Source organism: Schistocerca serialis, chromosome 7, assembly GCF_023864345.2.
Source record: "Schistocerca serialis cubense isolate TAMUIC-IGC-003099 chromosome 7, iqSchSeri2.2, whole genome shotgun sequence".
Taxonomy (NCBI): domain Eukaryota; kingdom Metazoa; phylum Arthropoda; class Insecta; order Orthoptera; family Acrididae; genus Schistocerca; species Schistocerca serialis.
Window position 1 is genome coordinate 226447264 of NC_064644.1, and position 20948 is coordinate 226468211.

Consider the following 20948-nt stretch of genomic DNA (forward strand, 5'->3'; position numbering starts at 1 on the left):
GTAAGTTGACTTTATATTTTTATAAAAAAAATATTTATTTATTCATCAATATTCATGTTGTCCCCTTGAAAGTAATCCCCCTCAGATACAGTACACTTGTGCCAATGCTTCTTTCAATCCTCGAAACACTTCTCATGAGCACTTTTTGGTACAGTCTTGAGTACTTCCAGCGACGCAGTTTTTATTTCATAAATCACTGAAAATCTTTGTCCTTTCACAGGTCTCTTCAGTTTTGGGAACAGAAACAAGTCACAGGGGGCCAGATTTGGTGAATATGGTGTCTGAGGCATGATTGTCGTGTTGTTTTTGGCCAAAAAATCTCTCTCAAGCAATGATGATTAAGCAGGCGCAAAAGTCGTGAATTGTTTTTCCACAATTCCTGACTTTTTTTGCATATTGCTTCTCTTGAGCAGTGCGGAACTTCAGGGTAATACTCATTATTGACCGTAAAACCTTGAGGCAAAAATTCATGATGCACTACGCCATGGCAATTGAGAAAACAGTGAGCAAAACTTTTGACATTTGATCGAACTTGGCATGCTTTTTCAGTTGTGGCTCTCTTGGATGCTTCCATTGGGACAACTGGCCTTTGGTTTTGACATGATAACCATAAACTCATGTTTCATCACCAGTTATGACCATTTTGAGCAAATCAGGATCATTATTGACGTCATTGAAAAGCTCCTGAGCAGTGATCATAGGACGTTTCTTTTGATTAAAGTTGAGAAGTTTTGGAACAAAGTTTGCTGACAAACATTTTGTGCCCAAACCATCTGAAAAAATTGCATGACATGAGCTGACCGATATGCCAACATCCTCAGCAACTTCTCCTACACTAATTAGACTATTTTCCAAAACAATTTTTTTCACAGCTTCGACATTATTATCTGTTGTTGATGTGCTGGTATGTTCAGAGCAAGGTTTGTCATTTGCATCTTCTCGGCCATCTTGGAAGAGCTTGACCCCTTGTAAACTTTTTTTTTTTTTTACTTAGAGCAAACTCACCATATGCCATTGTCAACATTTCAGGTGTTTTAGAGTACTTGATTCCATTCTTCGCACAAAATTTGATGCAAATTCTTTGCTCCAGTTTTTTTAATAATAATCAAAAATAGCAGAGTACACTAAAACACATCTGACCTTTCTAACTGTCGAAAACAAACGAAGTATGTTGTACACTTGAAACTGTGAACATATGTTCGGGACGTGTGTACCAACATAACAAAAAAAAGATCAATAATCAAATGTACATTGCCTGTGCAATTTGAAGTCACCTTAGTTTTTGAAAGCCCTCAAGCATGTGTCGCAGTAGGCACTGCTGTTCCTAGACAAATAATTTAGTAATGAACTCAGTGTTGGTGGTGGTGGTGGTGGTGGTGGTGGTGGTGGTGTATTAAAACTCTCACAGATTTGTATCACATTTCGGCATACTAAAGAAGCTGAAAGCATTCCACGCTAATGAAATACACATTTTTCTTTAGTGTGATTTGGTATAAATTATTGCCAAACTTTTTGGAGTAAGAGTGTTAGAGTGCAGTTTGCACGTTCCACTGCTCTCTCTTCTCCCGAGAATACTTATCTACATTTAATACTAGAACCCACACATTGTGTATTTATCATGTGTATTTCCTTGCTTGCCAACTAGTACCATATTTACTTGAATCAAAGCCGCACTTTTTTCCGGTTTTTGTAATCCAAAAAATCGCCTGTGGCTTAGAATCGAGTGCAAAGTAAGCGGAAGTTCTGAAAAATGTTGGTAGGTGCCGCCACAACTAACTTCTGCCATCGAATATATGTAGCGCTACACAGGCATGCTTTCCAGGCACAAAGATAAATACTGGTGCCAAAACCTCTGCGTCTGTATATAAATTAAAAGAAAAGGTAGAAGAATGTAAACATTATGCCATGTATTCTTTCGTGTTTGCTGCTATCGCATTTAAATCCTGTGTGCCCAATAAACTACGAAACTAGAGTGAGACAACAGCAAAAGCGGAAGAATATACATATCATGTCACATTTATATTCGTATTATTCTTAAGCTGAATAGTGACACAGTCAGAAATGAAGCACGGCAACTGACTAGATTTTTAAATCTAAGATGAATCTAATTCAGAAATGTAATAAAGAGGCGTCTGCAAAGATTTTCAAATGGAGAAAAATTTTTGCTAAACTCTCGTTCAGAACATCTTGTATCATACACTGTCTATTAATTGGTTCTTGTTGATCATTATCAAAGAAAGCAGCAGTGTAAGTAACAACAAATAGCAGTCTCTTGCCATTGTTTTGCTTATGAGACAATTCCTATCTTTTTTTTTTTAATTGTAATCCGCAGTAGCGCACACAAAAGCAACCCATGCCCAGAGCGACGACAGGTTGTAAACACTCATTATCAGAAAGCTTCAAACAATGCATGACACAGTACAGTAATGCATTTTCAGCATGAAGTGACGTAAACACCTATAACAAAGAGAACAGCTCTTATCAGATCAAAGTAAAATAAGCAATTGATTCAAACCAGACGAAGCACATGAAAAAGGAAGGGTACCTGTATAAATATGGACAGAGCACCCGACACTTAGCAATGGCTACTTGGTAAGGGTTAACTGTTAATCTTAAGACTCGAACCAAACTACTGTAGCTGTATCTTCATCCATTCAACCTCAGTTGTGTCTCATGTTACAATGGACCAACTTTGTTTCGATTTGGAAGTGCGGTCTAAAACTTTTGTCTCCCCTTGAATTTCGAGTTTCAAATTTCAGGTGTGGCTTAGATTCGGGAAAATTTTTTTCCTTGATTTTGAGTTTTAACTTTTAGGAGGAATTAACGTCCATGAAAAATAAATTCATGGCAAAATTGTGGTATTGCCAGAGCATAAGTGTGCTGTCATCTCTGTGGGTTTTAAAGCAAAACTGTATGATTAATTTTCTGAAATGCCAACATGTTTTTCTTGGCCTAAATTATTTAGCAGTTCATGATTGTCAAGAGTTCTAGCAGTAATTTAATCAAGTGGTTCTTAGCTACAGATATTACTTCAGTTGGTGTCACAAATGATCTTTTCACATATGTGTGTGTTACTCTTTGGCTGTGAATCACAGGGAATTTCATCAATGGCTGTTTGTGGAAAGTTTAAAATTACAAGAGTAAATCTCACAGACAAATAGTTACAATTAAACAAATCACAGAGGTGTATCACTGTTAGATGCCCATCCATAGTATTGCAAATGTAAGATAAATTATAGTTTTTTGTTTAAAGGAATCTTAATTTTCAAAATTTTTCTCAAATTCTGTACCACCAGGTCTTCTAGAGTTAATCGCTTTGTTCGTATTTTTGACGCTACTTGAAAGACAAAGTGGTCTCCATTTTCTCTGAAAATAGTATCTTGTAGCTCACAACAAAAGGACTGTTTCCTGTCATTTTCTTTTTATTATCTTCCACGGTCACTGAGGAAACATTTTAAGCACCAGTTGATTCAGCCCAGGATTCAGTGTTAAGTTGACTACCACTTTATGAATATTCACACACATTCCAATCGATATTGGCATCCCTATTGGATTATATTGTTATTTATTTGTATTTATTTATTTCCTAATTTTTTAAATACGAATTTTAGGATCGGAATATGTGGACCGCAAGACGTTTTAAGAGCATACATTATAAACATTCATGCTCATGAATTTCAATTTATTCAATTCTCAGACGTAAAATATTGTCAACTTACACACAATATTATCAAAGTTTTTACTGAAATAATTAATATAATGGCCCTAAAAATATAGTAAATATGGTTTACCTCCATGTGAGCTCCTAGTTAATATCATACTGTATTTACTCGAATCTACGCCACACTTTTTTCCGGTTTTTGTAATCCAAAAAACCACCTGCGGCTTAGAATCGAGTGCAAAGTAAGCGGAAGTTCTGAAAAATGTTGGTAGGTGCCGCCACAACTAACTTCTGCCGTCGAATATATGTAGCACTACACAAGCATGCTTTGCAGGCACAAAGATAAATACTGGCGCCAAAACCTCTGCGTCAGTAAATAAATTTAAAAAAAAAAAAAGTGGAAGACAAGCTTTTTTTTCCTCCGCCTCGAGTTTCGACCACTGCATTTTCATACATTATCCATCGAAGTAAATACAAATTCCGTATTGTTCATCTCCGAATGTTGCAGCGTTTCAATGTACTACGAAAATCCGACTGGCGAGACTGTTAAGAGTTGGCCATATTGACAAACATACCTACGTTCTGAATTTTTTCTGCTTGTGAGAAGAGATGGTTGCTAATAGGAACTTTTATGAATTGTGAATCACATGCAGTATTCTCTTCACCATAAGAATAATACGAATATAAACATTTTGCCATGTATTCTTTCGTGTTTGTTGCTATCTCATTTAAATTCTGTCTGCCTAATAAACTGCGAAACTCGAGCGCGACAAAAGCAAACGCGGAAGAACATACATATCATGTTATGTTTATATTCGTATTATTCTTATGCGTAATAGTGATACAGTCAGAAATGAAGCACGGCAATTGACTAGATTTTTAAATCTAAGATGACTCTAATTCCTGTGCAGAATGTAATGTACTAAAGAGGCATCTGCAAAGATTTTGAAACGGAGAAAAATTTTCGCTAAACTCTCGTTCAGAATATGTTCTATCATACGCAGTCTATTATTTGGTTCTTGTTGATCATTATCAAAGAATGCAGCAGTGTAAGTAACAACAAATAGCAGTCTCTTGCCATTGTTTCGCTTTTTTTTTTTTTAAAGCGGCGGTAGCGTGCGCAAAAGGAAGGCATGCCGCGAGCGGTGACAGGCCGTAAACACTCATTATCAGAATGCGACAAACAATGCATGACACAGTACAGTAATGCATCTTCAGCTTAGAGTGACGTAAACACCTATAACAAAGAGAACGGCACTTATCAGATCAAAGAAAAATAAGCAATCAGTTCAAACCAGACGAAGCACGTGAAAAAGGAAGGGTACCCATATAAATACGGACGGAGCGCCTGACACATAGCAATGGCTACCTGGTAAAGCTTTAACTTCTAAGCTTACGACTCGAACCAAACTACTGTAGCTCTATCGTCATTCATTCGACCTAAATTGTGTCTCATATTACAATGGACCAACTTTGTTTCGATTTGGAGATGCGGCCTAAAACTTTTCTCTCCCCTTGAATTTCGAGTCTCAAATTTCAGGTGCGGCTTGGATTCGGGAAAAATTTTTTTCCTTGATTTCGAATCTCATTTTTCAGGTGCGGCTTAGATTCGAGTAAATACGGTAGTCGTGGAAATTTGCAACAAATTTTAAAACTTCCTTTTGCTCTCCAAAGAAACAGAAGCTGAAGTTGTCTTCCTATTTGATCATAGTCAACAAGACTCACATCCGCTGTCTCAGGATATTTGAACAGGAATCTGAAAGGGTCATAAAAATTGTTACTTCCTCTTCAACCCATTCATATGATGAATCTTTAGTGGATTACCGCCTGTCTTCATCCCCATCACTAGGATCCTGACATTCTGACTATTTTATTTTTGTGTTAGTTTCCATGACTTCTCTTCTGCTTCTACATCTACATGACACTCCGCAAGCCAGCATGCGGTGTGTCGTGGAGGGTACTCTGTACCACTGTTAGTCATTTACTCCCCTATTCCACTCGCAAATAGAGCAAGGGAAAAAATGACTGTCCATATGTCGCCTCCATATGAGCCCTGATTTCTTGTATCTTATTTTCGTGGTTCTTACACGCAATGTATGTTGGCGACAGTGGAATCATTTGGCAGTCAGCTTCAAAATAGTGTTTCTTGAAAGGAGCATCACCTTCCCTACAGGAATTCGCATTTCAGTTCCTGAAGCATCTCCGTCTCCGTGACATTTACGTGTTGTTCAGACCTACTGGTAACGAATCTAGCAGCTCACTTCTGAATTGCTTTGATGTCTTTTTTCAATTTGATCTGTTACAGATCCCAAAAACTGAAGCAGTACTCGAGAATAGGTCATGCCAGTGTTCTATATGCAGTCTCCTTTTACAGGTGAACCAGTTTCCTAAAATTCTCTCAGTAAACCAAAGTCGATCATTTGCCTTTCATACCACATTTCTCACATGCTTGTTCCATTTCATATCACTTTGACATTGGCTACACCAGCAAGCTTGATAGTGGTTGCTGATTTAGAAGGGTTCGTTCTTCTCTCTGGATACTTGGTTCGTGGCTTGAAAATACAAACTTTTCTACCAGGTTCTTCAGCTAGATTGGTCTCATCATGATCTAGAATGTTAGGAGGCTGTGATAACCCTCTAGAGTCTCTTCAAGCTGTGCAAAATAGTTCTGTGTCAATCTGTGTGTGTGTGTGTGTGTGTGTGTGTGTGTGTGTCTATATATATATATATATATATATATATATATATATATATATATATATATATATATAGAGGGAAACATTCCACGTGGGAAAAATATATCTAAAAACAAAGATGATGTAACTTACCAAACGAAAGCGCTGGCAGGTCAATAGACACACAAACATACACACAAAATTCTAGCTTTCACAACAAACAGTTGCTTCGTCAGGAAAGAGGGAAGGAGAGGGAAAGACGAAAGGAAGTGGGTTTTAAGGGAGAGGGTGAGGAGTCATTCCAATCCCGGGAGCGGAAAGACTTACCTTAGGGGGAAAAAAGGACGGGTATACACTCGAAATTATTACTTAAAATATATATATTTTAAGTAATAATTTCAAACGGAGAAAATAAAAATTCCTTCATACAACATAAAATAAATTGTTACTGACTGTTTAAAACTGATACTTTTGCTCTCTTAGCTGAGATGTTTCTGGAAATTCTCATTGACAGCATAACATTTTGATGAATGAAACTGTCCACCCACTCTTCTCCAGGAAATTTGTTTCTGAACAGTTTTGCATTCTGTCCACTTTTGTAAGGATAATGTTTTGCTATTACCCAAACATTTTTCCGTGTTTTCCCATTTGTCTTCCCGTTATAAGGTCTCCCAAGGTAGTTCGTGGAATTCCATATTTCTTTGCAGCATTTCTGATTGATAATACATTTGACTGACTGTATATCATCAATTGCTTCAGCAAAATCTGGATATTTAGAAGACATGTCTATAACGTACTGCATTGCCGAGAAGACTGACAATGAAAATATAGAAATTGCAGCAGACAACAATGGTTCCTGGTCAACTATGTACTGGAATACTATTTCTGCTTGTGATAAGTTTCAGTAACATGGGAAAAAATTATTGTAATATTTTGTTAATCTTAAAATCATGATTACAGAAATATGATTATTTTGTATTTCAGTACAGCTAAAAAGAGCTAAATTGATAAAAGTTAGGCACAGTACCTTTTTACTACTTTTCCTGTTGATGGCAGTAAGTTATAAATCATCAAGAACATACAGTATGTTTTGCACCACCTTGCGAGGTCAAAGGAGCGATCTTATCACAGCTAAAATGCAGAAGTGGCAACTATTAGCTAATTGTGTTTGCATAAACTCACAAATTTAGTAAGTGCACGCATTGGATGAATCTTGACATGCCAGGTTGGGTCTAAATGGTGCTATGGTATTTATTGAATGCTCAGATACAAGAGAAACTGTGTAAGAAATACACTGTCCAGTCACATCGATGTGACCGCCAATCAGAAACCTGCATAACCACCATTTAGTATGGACTGCTGCGAGAAGAGAGTCCGTGAAGTTCTGGAAGGTAATAACAGGGATCTGGAGCCATGCCAACTCCAGTGCTGTGGCCAGTTGTGCTATGTTTGGCGATTGAGTATCCATAGCGCGAACACCCCAATTGATGTGGCCCCACAGATTTTTGATAGGGTTTTAATCTGGAGAGCTTAGTGGCCAGAATAGTACAGTAAACTCAACCTGGGTGTTTTTCGAACCATGCATGTACACTGCGAGCTGTGTGACATGTTGCCATGTGCTGCTGGTAGATACTGCCATGCCGAGAAAAAAGAAACTGTATGTAGGTTTGGTAATGGTCTCCAAGTATAGATGCATACTTTTGTTGATCTCTTTTGCTGATCAGAATGATGAGATCACAAAGAGAATGCCACAAAAACACTCCCCAGACCATAATGCTCCCTCCTGTTGCTGGGTGTTTGCTTTCACACGTTTCACGTTGTACACATCAATGACTATTCGTCCGATGGAGCAGTAAATGTGATTCATTGGAAAAAAACCACCTGTTGCCACACAGCGCTGTCTAGTTGTGATATTGATGTGCAAATTCCGGCTTCCATCATCGGCGAACGGAAGTCAACGTGGGTGCATAAACCAGGTGCATTCTGTGGAAGTCCAAATACAGCGGCAACCACTGAATGGGCATTGAGAAGACACTGTTGCCCCTTGGTTTGTCTGAGCGATCAGTTGCTCAACAGTTGCAGGTCTATTTGGCCATACACATCTGTGCAACTGTTGTTGTTCACCCATCATCTATGGCATGTGGTGCACCACAGGTGCTTCAGCACTTGTTTTGGTTAGTGCCATTTTGCCATCCACGGCACGCTTTAACCATGGCGGCACAAAAACTATTTCCAAACTTAGCCAGTTCGGAAATGCTTTCACTCTTAGGCCAAAAACCAATAATCATGCCATTTTGAACTTTAGGTAATTGCTCCACTTCTGCATTATGATAAAGACAGCACTGTTCAATAATTAGCATTAGATTGTGCAATTAATAATGTGAATTTTAAGTATGCCACAAATTTTGTAATTTCAATTATTTTTAAAACGAGAGCAATTTTAACTGTTAGTACATATTGATTGTAACACATTAATTTCTTTTCTTATACGTTTTAGCCTGAAATATGATACATCGTATACAAAATCATATGAATTCTTCCAGTGAAACAGCTGAGATAAAAAAAAAAAAAAAATTGCAAGAATCAATAACATACATGGTTTCAGTTATCTCTCTCTCTCTCTCTCTCTCTCTCTCTCTCTCTCTCTCTCTCTCTCTATATATATATATATATATATATATATATATATATATATATATATATATATATATATAAAAACAAAGATGATGTGACTTACCAAACGAAAGCGCTGGCAGGTCGATAGACACACAAACAAACAAACAAACACAAACACACACACAAAATTCAAGCTTTCACAACCAATGGTTGCTTCATCAGGAAAGAGGGAAGGAGAGGGAAAGACGAAAGGATGTGGGTTTTAAGGGAGACGGTAAGGAGTCATTCCAATCCCGGGAGCGGAAAGACTTACCTTAGGGGGAAAAAAGGACAGGTATACACTCGCGCACACACACCCATATCCAACCGCACATACAAAAAAAAAAAAAAAAAAAATGTTAGAGGAGGGTGACTCGTTATAAACTGCTAGTGCTGCCATCTGACATCTGTGTGTGTTTATTGCACATTGACTTCAGACAAAGGCGGTGGTCACAGTAATGTGACTGGACCATGTATATTCATCTATTTATTGTTACAACCATTAGTCCTCCTACCTTCATTTTGGTGTATTATTTATAATGCTGTTTTAGTTTTCACTCATTTGCTTTAAATTTTTTGTTGCTTTACATTGATCAGAAATAAAATGATTAGTGTTTCATCAGGTATAGACAAGAAAATTCTGAAACATCTGTTCTCTTTTTCTTTTAGATCAAGATGATGGGTACTCAGTCAAACATGTAGCATATGCACGCTACCTTAGGAATCATCGCTTAATAAATGAAATTTTTTCTGATGCTGTTGTACCTGATGTACGCTCTGTTGTCACTACAGCTCGCATGCAAGTCCTAAAACGACAGGTTCAGTCCTTAACAATGCACCAGGTATGTGTGAATACTCCATAGAATCTGTCTTCTTATTTTCATATAGTTATCTGATGTGATACATCTGTTCTAGAAAAAATTAGAGGCAGAACTTCAACAAATTGAAGAGAAGTTTGAAGCTAAGAAGAAGAAGTTTATTGAAAGCAGTGAGGCTTTTCAAGAGGAACTTAAGAAGGTAGAGTACAGTTTCAGCTGATGTAGTTCTAGCTCTAAATTTTCTTTCCGTTTATTCATTTTGTTGTTTTGAGAGGCAGGAAGGAGGAAGGAAGAATGGTTGGCATAGGTAGCAATGATAAAAGAAGTGGACATTGTATGAGACTAAGTTCCAATCTGAAGAGATCTGAAAGGAGTGGTGCTGGAGGATAAAAGTATTTTAGGCAGGCATCAGTCTCATGACTATTCTGTTTTCCTACAGCTTGTGTTTCTGGTATCCACTTTTTGGTAGAGATAATTCATTTTCACTAATTGTGAGGTTCAGTGCTTTTGATAAAATATAGGGTTTACTAGATCTTCGGCTGTAGTAGGTAGTGGTGTAGTGAAACACACACACACTATGTGATCAAAAGTATCCGGACACCCCAAAAACATGTTTTTCATATTAGGTGCATTGTGGTGCCACATGCTGCCAGGTACTCCATATCAGCGACCTCTGTAGTCACCAGACCCCATGAGAGAGCAGAATGGGGTGCTTCGCGGAACTTATGGACTTCGAACGTGGTCAGGTGATTGGGTGTCACTTGCGTCATATGTCTGTACACGAGATTTTCACACTCCTAAACATCCATAGCTCCACTGTTTCCAATGTGATATTGACGTGGAGACTAGAAGGGACACGTACAGTACAAAAGTGTACAGGCCGACCTCGCCTGTTGACTGACAGAGACCGCCGACAGTTGAAGAGGATCGTAATGTGTAATAGGTAGACATCTATCCAGACCATCACACAGGAATTCCAAACTGCATCAGGGTCCCCTGAGGTTATGAGAGATATAAGATCTAGCCATAATCCATGGGTGGCACTGAAATTCTACTGTTTCTAGGCTGAGGAAGAAAATTTTGGATGTGGAGAGCCTTGTTTCTTTACACAAGTTTTGAAACTTATAGGCCAATTATTAAATAACTTCTTCACAAAACAGTATTCTACACAATGGGTAATCCAAATTATGTTGTACTATTTTAAACAGACTGGCCTTGTATCTGTGATGGTGCAGTTTCCAATCTCTATATAACCATCTTGATTTTGGTTGTTTTCCATGGTTTCCATAAATTACTTCAAACTAATGTCAGGATGTTTCCTATTATAAGGTCACAGTTAACTATCTGTTCAATCTTGTGTAACTAGTCCTGCAAATCAGGAGGACTGCATTGCACCATTTCAACAACGTGTTGCTATTGCACATGTTCTTGAACTACATGTTCAGAAGGAAAATGGGAACTTGAAAGAGTATCTTGTTTCACATAATGTGCTGAAAACTCTGATAGGAATTCGGCGTGTAAGAAAGCACTGATGGCATTCTTCGGCAGCAGCAGGAGCACTAACATCGTAGAAGCTATAAACATACACCATATCTGCATATCCTTCATTAATGTAGATTTGCTGTATTTTAGCCAGTATGTGTACAAACACTGTTAACCATTGCTTCTCTCTGATACTCTCTCATCCCTCACACCATTTCATTTGCAACACATCATCAACAACTGCATGTTCACTGGCAGAAAGACACACCAAGCAAAGAGGCTGAAAGCAGAAAGGTAGTTCAGGCAAGAATAAAATGTTTAAAAGATTGGGTGACTAAAACACACACATCTGCACCACTAGCCCCAAAACAAGTGTCGATTAAATATGTTTGGTATCGAAAACTATTTGGAGTAGGACATATGTACATATGATGTTTCTTGCTGCAAATGAGTGGTCCTGTTGTATCTCTGAATATTGACCATTCCTTCTGGGACAGCCTCTGTATATGTTGTTGTTGTTGTGGTCTTCAGTCCTGAGACTGGTTTGATGCAGCTCTCCATGCTACTCTATCCTGTGCAAGCTTTTTCATCTCCCAGTACCTACTGCAACCTACATCCTTCTGAATCTGCTTAGTGTATTCCTCTCTTGGTCCCCCTCTACGATTTTTACCCTCCACGCTGCCCTCCAATACTAAATTGGTGATCCCTTGATGCCTAAGAACATGTCCTACCAACCGATCCCTTCTTCTGGTCAAGTTGTGCCACAAACTTCTCTTCTCCCCAATCCTATTCAATACTTCCTTATTAGTTATGTGATCTACCCATCTAATCTTCAGCATTCTTCTGTAGCACCACATTTCGAAAGCTTCTATTCTCTTCTTGTCCAAACTATTTATCGTCCATGTTTCACTTCCATACATGGCTACACTCCATACAAATACTTTCAGAAATGACTTCCTGACACTTAAATCAATACTGGATGTTAACAAATTTCTCTTCTTCAGAAACGCTTTCCTTGCCATTGCCAGCATACATTTTATATCCTCTCTACTTCGACCATCATCAGTTATTTTGCTCCCCAAATAGCAAAACTCCTTTACTACTTTAAGTGCCTCATTTCCTAATCTAATTCCCTCAGCATCACCCGACTTAATTAGACTACATTCCATTATCCTTGTTTTGCTTTTGTTGATGTTCATCTTAAATCCTCCTTTCAAGACACTGTCCGTTCCATGCAACTGCTCTTCCAAGTCCTTTGCTGTCTCTGACAGAATTACAATGTCATCGGCGAACCTCAAAGTTTTTACTTCTTCTCCATGAATTTTAATACCTACTCCAAATTTTTCTTTTGTTTCCTTTAATGCTTGCTCAATATACAGATTGAACAACATCGGGGAGAGGCTACAACCCTGTCTTACTCCCTTCCCAACCACTGCTTCCCTTTCATGTCCCTCGACTCTTATAACTGCCATCTGGTTTCTGTACAAATTGTAAATAGCCTTTCGCTCCCTGTATTTTACCCCTGCCACCTTTAGAATTTGAAAGAGAGTATTCCAGTCAACATTGTCAAAAGCTTTCTCTAAGTCTACAAATGCTAGAAACGTAGGTTTGCCTTTCCTTAATCTTTCTTCTAAGATAAGTCGTAAGGTCAGTATTGCCTCACGTGTTCCAGTGTTTCTACGGAATCCAAACTGATCTTCCCCGATGTTGGCTTCTACTAGTTTTTCCATTCGTCTGTAAAGAATTCGTGTTATTATTTTGCAGCTGTGACTTATTAAGCTGATAGTTCAGTAATTTTCACATCTGTCAACACCTGCTTTCTTTGGGATTGGAATTATTATATTCTTCTTGAAGTCTGAGGGTATTTCGCCTGTTTCATACATCTTGCTCACCAGATGGTAGACTTTTGTCAGGACTGGCTCTCCCACGGCCGTCAGTAGTTCCAATGGAATATTGTCTACTCCGGGGGCCTTGTTTCGACTCAGGTCTTTCAGTGCTCTGTCAAACTCTTCACGCAGTATCGTATCTCCCATTTCATCTTCATCTGCATCCTCTTCCATTTCCATAATATTGTCGTCAAGTACATAGCCCTTGTATAGACCCTCTATATACTCCTTCCACCTTTCTGCTTTCCCTTCTTTGCTTAGAACTGGGTTTCCATCTGAGCTCTTGATATTCATACAAGTCGTTCTCTTATCTCCAAAGGTCTCTTTAATTTTCCTGTAGGCGGTATCTATCTTACCCCTAGTGAGATAGGCCTCTACATCCTTACATTTGTCCTCTAGCCATCCCTGCTTAGCCATTTTGCACTTCCTGTCGATCTCATTTTTGAGACGTTTGTATTCCTTTTTGCCTGTTTCACTTACTGTATTTTTATATTTTCTCCTTTCATCAATTAAATTCAATATTTCTTCTGTTACCCAAGGATTTCTACTAGCCCTTGTCTTTTTACCTACTTGATCCTCTGCTGCCTTCACTACTTCATCCCTCAAAGCTACCCATTCTTCTTCTACTGTATTTATTCCCCCCATTCCTGTCAATTGCTCCCTTATGCTCTCCCTGAATCTCTGCACAACCTCTGGTTCTTTTAGTTTATCCAGGTCCCATCTCCTTAAATTCCCATCTTTTTGCAGTTTCTTCAGTTTTAATCTACAGGTCATAACCAATAGATTGTGGTCAGAGTCTACATCTGCCCCTGGAAATGTCTTACAATTTAAAACCTGGTTCCTAAATCTCTGTCTTACCATTATATAATCTATCTGATACCTTTTAGTATCTCCAGGGTTCTTCCATGTATACAACCTTCCTTCATGATTCTTAAACCAAGTGTTAGTTATGATTATGTTGTGCTCTGTGCAAAAATTATTTCAAAATGCGATGCTACTTGCACAAACAGTTGACATCAGGACCTCGGCTACAATGATGTCCTTTATTTTGTTACTGCAACTTCCAATATGCTTGCCTGAAAAGTTGAGTTGATATCCCTCCAACATGAATGAGATGTTGAGCTCAGAAAGAGTATAAGATATTTGTAATATTGTTTGTGGAGATTTAGAGTAACTTATCCAGTATAGATTGAGTGACTTTGCCAGAAAGGAAAAAAAGAAGACATTGTAGTACAAAAGTGTGATGTAAATTGTCAGAGATGTGGTGTTGTTGTTTACTTGCATTATTTTTCAATTTAAACCTCTGCTCTGTGTTATCTAAGTAATCTTCACAGTTCATGACGCTGTGCTGAAAAGTAATGCATCTGAATTTTTTATTTGCAGCCGTTTAAACTTTTTAAGTAAAACAAACTTTACTAACATTCAACATCTTTATTCTTCATGCCTACATATTTATTTCTCAACATTATGACCGTGGGGACAAAAACATCCAATGTGATACCAGTTTGTTGTTAATGTCACTGTAGAATGTTTGACTTTGTTGACAGAGCCACAACCTCACCTCTGCTTGCATTGCTTTGTTACTAACAAAGTGAAGCTCCTTGAAGGTGTTCTGTAAGTTTTGGAAACAAATGAAAATCGCATTGTGCCATGTTGGGACTGTACGGAGGATGATCGATGCCAGTCAACCCAGGACTTTGGATTAGTGCAGATATCGCAGTGCTCTTGCATGGTCTTGGATTGTCATTCTGAAGGAGAGGGCGTCCCATATGTGAACGAACTCTTTGAATTTGTGCTTTCAGTTTTCTGATGGTCTTGCAGTACCTTAGAATTTATGGTGGTGACTTTAGGCATGACTTCCGTATGCACCACACCTTGAAATCCCAGAACACTGTGCGCTTGATTTTGCGTGATAATAGCATGGTCTTGAATTTTTTTGGTGTAAGTGATCCTTTGTGGTGGAACTCCATTGAAGCTTTCTTGTTCTTGGAATCAAAATGGTGACACCAGCTTTTATCACCTGTCACAATGTTGAACCCATCACCTGAAGGCTCAAAATGCAAAAGAAGTTGTTGACAGATGTCCAATCTCCTCTGTTTCATGTTGGCATTGACCGTTCAAGACACCTATCTTGTATGCACTTTTCTGTACTCCATTTCTGCGATTATGACCTGTACAAGCACTTTTGTTATGCCACTCATGCCTAAAAGCTTTGTGTGTGTTATCCAGTGATGTTCTGTGACAAGATCATGAGCCCAATTCTGCTGGATCTCATTGATTGCCGTATACAATCTACTTTCCAGCTTTGTCACATACGATGAGGCTGTCACCTATGATGAGGTTAGCAACACTGTTTCTTTGCTCGATTGCAGTACTCTGTTTCTTACACACTGACATAGTTACATTAAACACCGCCATTTTACGAACTACAATTCAGATCCCTCTAGTCCCAGAGGATTTAACTTGTATCAGTGAAGTGGGAAAGTTGACCTAACGATATGCATGACATGTAATACCACAACCGATCTTGAGAACAGGATGAAAAATTCAGGGGAATTATTTTTCAGTATGCCCTCGTAGAATGAATTGATTTATAAGTACTCATTGACAACATCTTAAATAAGGTTGATTTAGACATCTCTTAAATCTGCTTGGGGAATGAATTGCAAAATCTTGTGCTTCAAGAGAAAATTCTGTTTTGAGTTTTATGTTTATTGTGTTTTGGTAAATTTAAGTTCAGTCCAGACATTTTGTTCCATGGTCATGAACAGAGCTGTTCGTCCAGTAATTATCGAGGTAATTTTTAATATGCTTTACTGATTGTTAAATGAATTCACATGGTGTAGCTTTAATCCCCAATGCTTTGAGCAGATTACAATGAGCAGTTATTCAAGGATAAGAACTGAGTATACTCATGGATAGTATGCAACTAAAAGATACTGACTGTTACTTAATGACGACAGAATCCGTAAGTGCATAACATGCTGCTGAAATTCTGTTTGCAAGTATCTTTGTGTGTGACGCTACATCAACCAAGAATAAATATTCATACCTAGAAATTCCGCATTTACTACACAATCTGCAGAGGTACCATCACATCTAATTTAACAATGTTGCTTTCTGTCTTCAACACAAAATTCATGGTATTTGTTTTCTTTATGTCCAGTGTAACTTCATTGCGTATAGACCAATTGTAAACTTCCTTGACAATTCTATTTGCACCCACTGCAAGGAGTTGCCTGTTTTCTCAATTAATGTAATATTGTCTCAACGAAGGTAATTTTTTCCCCTTGATTAACACAATTAAGTATAGTGTGGAGAGTTCTAGCAGAATGTAAAAATAATTTGGGAGTAAAGTAGAGCACTCGCAGAATAGCAGAGGTGTTGAGTCATCAACAAGCACCCACGAAACATAAAGAAAACTTTTGAACTTTTGGAATAAATCCTTTGATGACAGGGTGTATATGACCTGGGAGATCCGGGAAAAACCCGGGAATTTTTTCATCTGGGAGAAAACCGGGAAAACCCTGGGAATTGTTTAGAATTCCGGGAATTTTTCATTGTTTTAGCTTTCAGTTAAATTTTTGTGATTCTGACTGGTAAGAACCAATACTCTAACAAAGGATATTACTGTATCCCGCTACTGCAGAATAATACTGCAGCAACAAAACATGAACGAGAGAAAAAAGAAAACGAAAATAAAACTTAAGTTGCAAAGGAAATGCACCGTATACAAAAACAAAACAGTGCTCATACAAGCGTCTGCCAACAGCAAAGTGTGTCAAAGGCTTTAGGAAGACTATGCAATGCTGTATAACAACAAACTGCCTCCGATGAACGTGACGTGACAACTGTTTAAATTAGATTCGTTTGAGCTGTTGCGGGTGGGCTCTTGAGCATGCACAGTTGAGTCGCGTATGAGTTGTACCTTCTCCCGCTTCTGGTTCCAGAAGTGTGGCTGGGTGCCACTGCTTAATATTGCCTCGGTTCGGAAATATAGTAAATCTGGGGATGATGCACAGAGCAGTCTTGAGTTGAGGTGGGCAGCGTCCACATGACCTGTGTTTACGTTCAGTGATTTTGTTGTTTCCTCTTTGTTTATTGCTCTCACGTTAAATCGAAACGGATTTTTGTGGCCGGGAGCTATCAAGTGAATTAAAATTCGTCCGCATAATTACGGAAGGCTAAAATATGTTATTAGTTTCAGATTTTATTTCCACCTTCCTGACAGAACAATGAAGTTATTTTTGCCAGTTTGCTAAAGAGATTTGGCTTTTATTAAATCTTTTCTGCTGAGGCAGTCAGTTTATTTGAAACGAAGTGTTTAATTTCACACTATTGGCTAGTTTCTACTGTTCGCTGCATTTCAAGTGCACATATGACATTATGCCATAATAAAGAACCAAACATGAGATAATACAGTACTGGTACTCCAAGAAAATGTACATACGAATGTGCATTTTAAGCCGAATTATCCGTTTTAGTATGGTTCACAAAATTTTGACGCTCTTGACGTATCATCTTATGTATTGTTTCTTTAATGCCATACGTAAGATCTTTTAATGTTTTACATGTATGAACATATGGGCTTCCTGCATCATCATAGCTGCGCAAGTGCGGTGATGCCTGTTATTTGGCGTTCTCTTGCAACTGCTGAAACGAACCTAATTCTAACAGGTCGCGGGAAAATATTGCGAATGGTGGTTTGAAAAGTGTTACATTCAAAGCAGATTTCCTTTTTACGCAAGATAAACTGTGCGAGAATGTACGATGAATTTCTTAAATCACAAAGCTTTTGACTCTCATTTAAAAATCAACTCTTTGAGGACGACCATTTAGAAGAATTTCCAGGCCAAAAGATCAGACATTTACGTCATTTTACTGGCACATTTGTGTGATGTATCTTAAAGTGTAACACGCGCAAAAAAGATCAACATTATATGTGGAAGCTTAACTTTTCTTCCAGCTTATTATTCTTCGAGACCAGTATTATATGTGAATGTATATTAATTTACACCATTAACTTTTCTTATTTGTGTGTTCGCGTTACTTAAGAGTGATCTTGCTATAGGCTCACAACATCATGTGTCCTATGCTGCCGTCAGCCGGCGAGATCACATGACAGGAGCTATGACTGTCTTACAAAAGCGCATCGCAATCTCAATTTCAATGTTTCGGAAAGTAACATGCGGTGTTTGGTGTAATTCAAATTTATACCTTCGTAATACGAAAATATGCAGCGTACATGTTGCTGCACATCAAAGGTCTTTCACAACGTGTTTTCCCCACTCTTGAGTCTTGTTTCCTAAAGTGCTGGAAAATTCCACTCCTGCATATAAAACCATAGGCCTGATGAGTTTTACAGTGCCGAGGAAGAGTATACTGTCACTTAACACGGAAAAAGTGTATTTTCATCCGGGAAATCTGGGAAAAATTGGGGAATTTGTTTTCCTTGTCCACGTATACACCCTGGATGAGCCACAGTACATACAAGTGCACCCCCCCCCCTCCTCCTCCCCCCCCCCCCCCCCCCACACACACACACACAAAATGAGGTAGTATGTTTGAATCTGAAGAGTGTGGGAAAGGCAGTGTTAGATTGTGGCAAGGCCAAGAGCAGTAGGGGGGGGGGGGGAGATGAGAGAGAGAGAGAGAGAGAGAGAGAGAGAGAGAGAGAGAGAGAGACTGTGCTCCTTCGTTGTACTGGTTGACTGGTAGGCAACACAAAGATGGGATTGCATTTCAGTATATGGGGTGTGGGTTGTGTCGGGTGGAGCTGGTAGACGGAGAGAGAGGTGGGAGGCAGGAAGTTGTGTTGGGGATGGGTAGTTAGTGGCTCAAAGGGAGGCAGCAGATTTGCTGGACAAAAATGCAGGATGCAGGGGTGACAGTTGTACGTGCTGAATGTGTAACGAGTGGGTACTGGCAACAGAACGTGAAGAACCTAGTAATTATCAACCAGCAATTTGAAGCGTGAAGCATGATGAAGATGAAGATGATGTGCCACAGGGTGGTCAGTGTTGTTCTTGGCCACAGTTTGGCAGTGGGCATTCATTCCGATGGATAGCTCGTTGGTTGTCATGTGGACATGGAGAGCCGTACAGTGGTTGCAGCGTAGTTGGTATATAAAATGGTTACTTTCATATATGGCCCTGCCTCCGATGGGATAGGATAAGTGTATGACAGGACTGGAGTAGGAAGTTTGGAGTGATGGATAGGGCAAGTCTTGTAACTAGGTACTCCATAGGGATTTGATCCCTGTGACAAGGGGTTGGAAGTGGGAGCGTCAGAGGGGTGGACCAGTATGTTGCATAGGTTAGGAGGATGATGGAATACCACTTTTGGAGGGGTGTCAGAGATCTTGCGTAGGATGACTCATTTCCAGGCTTGATAGATAATCAAAGCCCTGACAAAGGACATGCTTAAATTTCTCTAGTGCAAGGTGATATGGTGTGATGATGGGGACCCTCCTTTGTAATTTTTTCTTAGAGGTGGTGGGAGTATTAGGTATGTGTGAGGATATGGCATGGATAAACTGTTTGCGAACTGTGTTGGGGGGGGGGGGGGGGGGGGGGGTGCCTGCATGTGAAGTCCTTCATTAGCTTCAGCATACCGAGCATGCAAATTCTCATTGATGTGAATACAATGTCCTCAAGTGGCCAGGCTATCTGGGAGTGATATTTGGTGTTAGTGGGATGACAGCTGTCAAAATGCAGGTAGGATTTTAATATGGAGAGAGAGGTGAATGCAGCCGTTAGATGTGGAAGTCATCATTCAGAAAGGTTGCATGTTGGTTGAGAGAGACCAGGTGAAGTGGATGGGGAACAAGGTGTTGTTATGGAGAAATGAGCATAAGGTGTCCTGGCTTTAAGTCCAGATCATGAAGATATCATCAGTGAACTTGAACCCAAGGGCTCTCCCATTTTGAGAAGCTGGAATGGTTTTCTATAGATGGCCCATAAAACTTCGGCATAGGAGGGTGCAATGCTGATGTCCCCAGGGCTGTGCTTCATCGATTTGTTTATATACCTTCCCCTCAAAGGAGAAGTGGTTGTGTTCAAGGAAATAATTTGAAAGATGTACAACTAATGAGGTAGTATGTTTGAATCTGAAAGGTGTGGGAGAGGTAGCGTTAGATTGCAGCAAGACCAAGAGCGTAAGGGGTGTTGGTGTATAGGGATGTGGCATCAACAGTGAAGAGTAGGGGTCCAGGTGGTAAAAGTGTGAGTATGGTGGGGAGTCGGTGAAGGAAATGTTTAGTTTATTTGATGTGAAGACTAGGCTTCGGGCAATTGGTTGGAGGTATTGGTGAACAAGAACAGAAATCCTTTATGTGGGAGCACAATAACCAGCTTCAATGTGGTGTCCAGGATTGTTGGGTTTACGGATTTTGGGTAGCATTTAGAAGATGGAGTGTGGTTTGTGGTTGGGATAAGGAGTTAACAGTTGGCAGAAGCCATCTGTCAGGTAGTCAGTGCGATTCATTGCAACAGTGGCAGAGACTTTATCTGCAGGAAGAATGATAGGTCAGAGTTTGTTTTGAGATGATGTATGGCTGTCCTTTCTCCCACCTTGAAGCATCACTATCCATCAACATGTATCCTGCCCACAGTGAACCCCCTTGTCAACCATTTCAGTGCTCAGACCCTACCTAGCTGATCTTCACAATTTTCCAAGTCCTCTAAAACTTTCTTACCAACACTCCACAAAACTCATAACCCGAACAAACCCAAAACACTGCTGTTACTTTCCACCAAAAAACCTCAGTCAT

At 39.2% G+C, this 20948-nt stretch overlaps 1 protein-coding gene across 6 annotated transcripts in view; it reads left to right on the top strand.

The window, feature by feature from the left end:
- LOC126412793 (uncharacterized) overlaps positions 1-20948 on the top strand; it is a 113831-nt gene that overhangs the window by 77572 nt on the left and 15311 nt on the right. For all 6 annotated transcript variants that reach the window (XM_050082570.1, XM_050082569.1, XM_050082571.1 and 3 more), the window contains 2 exons: positions 9661-9833; positions 9907-10008. In XM_050082570.1, coding sequence (XP_049938527.1) covers positions 9661-9833; positions 9907-10008 — 275 coding nt within the window. The remainder of the gene's footprint in view (positions 1-9660; positions 9834-9906; positions 10009-20948) is intronic.